Source organism: Arachis ipaensis, chromosome B01, assembly GCF_000816755.2.
Source record: "Arachis ipaensis cultivar K30076 chromosome B01, Araip1.1, whole genome shotgun sequence".
In the NCBI taxonomy this organism is placed as follows: Eukaryota; Viridiplantae; Streptophyta; class Magnoliopsida; order Fabales; family Fabaceae; genus Arachis; species Arachis ipaensis.
In genome coordinates this window covers 50,849,298-50,854,671 of record NC_029785.2, presented here as the reverse complement: position 1 = coordinate 50,854,671, position 5,374 = coordinate 50,849,298, and the positions used below count along the sequence as shown (strand labels likewise).

The following is a 5,374-nucleotide window of genomic DNA, read 5'->3' as shown; positions in this document are numbered from 1 at the left end:
ATTTATAGCGATTATTTTTAGTCATTAATCAAATTCTTTTAATTTAGTAATTTAATAACATATTTTAACTCACACATTTAAATATTAATGATTAATTAATAACTAAAATAATAAATTTTAATAATTTTCTACCATTTCTCTTTAAAAAAAGTTTGATTATCATCCACTTTTGAGCATGCGTAACATAACACACCTCTTACAAACTGAAAATAAAAAAAGTAGAAGAAAATGGGGAGATTGAGTGAATATTTTCGGGAAAAAGGAGCAACATAGTAAACAGACACGGACACACTAACTAAAAAACAGTATAGAAGAGGAGAAAGAATATCTCACAAGACTCTCAATATCATTCCTTGCCATAAAATAAGGCACAATCACACACCCCTTTCCCTCCCTTCCTTCTCATACTTTACTATAAATATATAAATATCTATGCACATATAATAAAACTCTCATAAGTCATAACTCTTCTGTTTCCTGGTTATAACTTCTTCAGTTCCTTCCTATGGCGACTACATACTCTTTTCTTTCATCATCATGGTCATGGATGTTGTTGTTGTTCTTCTTGTTGCTGTTTCTGAATATGCAGGGTAAAGCGTCGAGGCTGAACTCGTTCTATGACTCGGTGATTCGGTTACCCTCCGAGTCAGAGTCAGCAGAAAATGATGAAGTTGGTGGTGGAACCCGATGGGCTGTTCTAGTAGCTGGTTCAAGTGGATACGGCAATTACAGGCACCAAGTGCGTGCTTTTAATTTGTTTCTTCCGCTTTTCTTCTTCTTCTTTCCTTCCTTAATCTTATGCATGTTTAATGCACACTACAGGCAGATGTGTGCCATGCGTATCAGTTGCTAATAAAAGGTGGACTCAAAGAAGAAAACATAGTTGTGTTCATGTATGATGACATAGCCAACAACGACTTGAATCCAAGGCCTGGAATCATCATCAACCATCCTCATGGTCAAGATGTCTACGCTGGCGTCCCCAAGGTAACTAAATTCAACTCTTAAATATAATATTGGATATTGCAAACTCAAATATCTTTTATCCTTTCACCCCACTTTCATCAGAAATTTAAACTCTGCAAATTTTCAAGAATTTATTTAGTAATTTTTTTTAAATCTACAAATTCATAATGAAAATTTTTAATGATTTATAAATTCGTAATGTTTCTCTTTTTTTTTTTTACGAAAATTATTTAGACTCTTTTTGGGTATTACTTCTACCGACGAAGAATTATAAAAATAGTGCAATTTTGTATGGTTTAAAATAGTCAAGCTAAGAAGATTAAGAATTCAACAGCTTAGTAGACATGTTCATCTTTTACTCACAAGTCCCGAGATTAAATCTTAAGAAAATAGCAAAGACAAGAATATAAAACTAGAAACACCCGAAGAAAACCCAATGCTACATACAATACAAGTGGGGGAACTGCATGCCGTTGATTAATTAAGATTTTGTCGACTTGTGACAAATCGTCAAATTGGCCCATTGGAAGTTTTGCCAAATTATATAATCTAAAAGGCCAAGTGTACTGTCAAGAGTTTTTGCAATTTTTCCTTTCCTGAAAATAATTTTCTCCTCTCGTCTTTAAGAAACAAGGCATGCCAACAAACAAATTAAATATGAGAGGTTCGCATGGTGCTAGTACTTATATTATTTAAACTATAAATTTATATGAAGTTGTTTTTATATAAAATTAATAATTAAAAATTATTGAATGATAATTTATTCAAATATATTAAATTATTTAATAATTTTTAACTATTAATTTTACATAAAAATAATTGAAAATAAGTTTTCACCATTATTTAAATGCTACTTTTTTTTGTGTCTATTTAAATACTAATGATGAATTGCTGGCAAGTAACCTTTTTCATTTGGAAAATAAATTAGTGCAACATGCGTGCACGGAGAACATAGAATTATATGGAAGTACTTTTGTTCTATGTAGGAAGGAACAACGAACAGAAGATATATTATGTGTATACACTAAAGTTTATGAACCATTACGATTTGATAATACGAATAACAATTTTTTAAAATGTCTTTGACATTATTGTTAAATACTTTAATTTCTTAAATATGAACCAAAAGGCCTTCCTTTAAAGTTTAAATGAGGTGTATCACAACATTCCTTAATTTTACCAACTAACCCAATTCTGAAAAACAAACAACTTCACTACCCCTAATTATTTTACCATATTTGGCACTGGGCGGAATTAATAAGAGGATTTGGGTATCCAAGTATCAATGGATGTGGAGTGACTTAAAGTCTAATAGAATTTGATTAGTGGAAAACATTTCGAAATCGTTATTGCGTTGTTGGAAAGGCAATTAATGTGGTGAGTCACGTCTAGTCAATGTTACATCAAAGTTGGGGTTCTCTGTTGATGATATTTTCTTTAAATAATTAGATTTAATAGGGCATTACTTGTTTACTTAGAATTAGAAAGCAACCTACATAGTTTAAAGTTTGTGGAGACAGTGACCATATTCATTATCAGAAAGTCAATTGACACAAATAAACAAATAAGTAATAAGTAATAACTAACTATTTTAGTATATTTAGAATAAAATATTTTTAAAATTGATTTGATTTGATGTAAAATAAATCAAAATAAATTAAAATGAAAAAAATTATTTAGAATTAATTATATAAAATAATTTTCTTAAAACTGATATGATAAATTGATTTTTATATTTTTATTCTTCATCTATTCCATTTTTTACTGCGAACAATAATCGTCATTGACCAGAGTTGAATTTCGACATTCTCGATCTTTTCTAACTCTTTTTTTATATTAATAGTTAAAGGATAAAAATGACATATTTTTAACATACTATTTCAATTCCATTATTATTATATTCTAAAGACAGATTTAGTAAATTAATTTGAATTGACCTCATTTTATTTCGTGTAGGATTACACAGGTGAGAACGTGACAACTCATAATTTATATGCGGTAATTCTTGGGGACAAGAGTAAGGTGAAAGGTGGAAGTGGCAAAGTAATAAACAGCAAACCTGATGATAGGATATTTATATATTATGCTGATCATGGAGGCCCAGGTGTTCTTGGTGCGTTAATCATCTCTTCCTTATTTTGCATTATAATTATAATACTAATCGTAATTTAATAACAAGCTTCTATATCATTCGAGTTCATCTATAATGATATGGGTTGTGTTTACTACTTTTTTTTCTTTGCTAAATTTGATATGAGAGAATAAAACTGGGCAAGGGGGAAAAATGTTTATTTTGCTAACATATAAATGTAACTTCCTATTCAACTATATAAAAAAGTTTATGCTATGTATAATTACTTTTAAGAATCAGAAACAAATGCAGCCTTAATCTAGCAAGTGGTATACATTGGTGGATTGGTGGTGTAGAAGTGATTGCAATTCATTGTCTCCCATTTGATTATAGGGATGCCAAACACTCCAAACCTTTATGCCATGGATTTTATTGATGTCTTGAAGAAGAAGCATGCATCTGGAGGTTACAAGAAGATGGTAATTAAAGATTTCATATATTGACTAAAATATGCTTACCATTACTAATCATCATGAATGTGCAATTAAGAATAATTATATGGTATGGTTGTGTAGGTTATATATGTGGAAGCTTGTGAAAGTGGGAGCATATTTGAGGGTATAATGCCAAAGGATATAAACATTTATGTGACAACTGCATCAAATGCTCAAGAGGCTAGTTGGGGAACTTATTGTCCTGGCATGGATCCTTCTCCTCCTCCTGAATACATCACTTGCCTTGGGGATTTGTATAGTGTTGCTTGGATGGAAGACAGGTACTAATACATAACATATGTTTCTTTTACATGTTATTTAAATTTCAACTTAATCCCTCAATCTAATTGTATGCAGTAAAATAATTTCTAAAATTTTAATTGCACCAATATCTCTACTATTGATAAAAGTACATTATATTATTTTTTGGTCATTTTTTATTAGTAATTTATTATTTTATTTTAGAGAATAACATGATTTACTTTTGACAAATTTAGGGACATAATTGATGCAATTAAAATTTTAAAAATTATTTCAGAATATAATACCAATTTTGGAATATAATTTTACTTTCGCTTTTTAAAAAAGCCTAAGAGCCAATAGAATTTGTTGATTTTGACTTGCATTTTTAGTTATCAATTTAATTCTTTTAGTTTAACAGTTTAACTTTATCCCATATTTTTAAACATTAATTGTTGATTAATTATTGGTTAAAAACAATAAATTCCATTGACCCTCTATCATTCTTGTTCGCTTTTTGATATAATTTTGTATCTATGCTTCTTGTCTTAATCTTATACCAAATTTATGACACTAGTGTGACATATATAGTATATTCGCCTATTGCGTTGTAGTCATCATGTAGGACAACTAGATTATCCCCTTTGTCTGTTGCATTAGACTGTGATGTTTAAAATGTAAATAAAAATAAATAAAAATGATAGGTTGATCATGTTGCCATCACCATGACCATCACCATCACCATAAAACATAGACATAAATTTAATTAAGTCGCAAAACTGAATTATGGCACTTGAATTCTCTGCAGTGAAAGTCACAATCTAAAGAGGGAATCGGTGCAACAACAATATCAATCGGTAAGATTAATTTTGACCATATAATAACAGTGCTTCGTTAAATGTTAGCATCAGCCATGAGCGAGAGGAATAATTAAATTAAAGAGGGGCTATATATTTTTGTTGAGCAGGTGAAGGAACGGACCTCAAATTTTAACAACTACGAGCTTGGTTCCCATGTGATGGAGTACGGTGATACACACGTCAAACCGGAGAAGCTTTATCTGTACCATGGTTTTGATCCTGCCACAGTCAACTTTCCTTCTCTTAATGCAATGTTAGGAGCACCCGTCGATGTTGTTCATCAGAGAGATGCAGACCTGTTCTTCATGTGGCAAATGGTACTCTTAGCATTTTCTCCTCAATCCGTTAACCACAATATTTTCTTTATTATTAAATCTCATCTCAATTTGGAATAAATAAACACTAGAGATCGCATTCTGATCAAATGGTTTTAAGTTTGATATCTTGAAATTGGACACTAATCTATAGTATTTGGTAAATGTCTTGAAACAGAATAAAAATATCAATTTTGATTGTTTAGATAGAGAAAAAATTAGTTAATTCTTCTTATAATTTTTAATTTTATATGAAACAGACATTAATTAACCTAAATATACGCTAAAATCAGTATAAAATATATGTTAGAATATAAAATATATATTAAAAATAAATTGAATAACATATTTTTACACAAATATACTACATATAACATTTTTGAACAAATATTTTATTTTTTATTAGTTTTTTTATTGATGTGCTATATT

The 5,374-nt window shown here is 29.6% G+C and overlaps 1 protein-coding gene across 1 annotated transcript in view; it reads left to right on the top strand.

The window, feature by feature from the left end:
• LOC107630361 (legumain) overlaps window positions 295-5,374 on the top strand; it is a 5,833-nt gene continuing 753 nt past the window's right edge. The window contains exons 1-7 of the mRNA XM_016333464.2: window positions 295-739; window positions 823-987; window positions 2,923-3,079; window positions 3,431-3,516; window positions 3,613-3,812; window positions 4,580-4,628; window positions 4,739-4,948. Of these exons, the coding sequence (XP_016188950.1) occupies window positions 506-739; window positions 823-987; window positions 2,923-3,079; window positions 3,431-3,516; window positions 3,613-3,812; window positions 4,580-4,628; window positions 4,739-4,948 (1,101 nt within the window). The 5' untranslated portion in view covers window positions 295-505. The remainder of the gene's footprint in view (window positions 740-822; window positions 988-2,922; window positions 3,080-3,430; window positions 3,517-3,612; window positions 3,813-4,579; window positions 4,629-4,738; window positions 4,949-5,374) is intronic.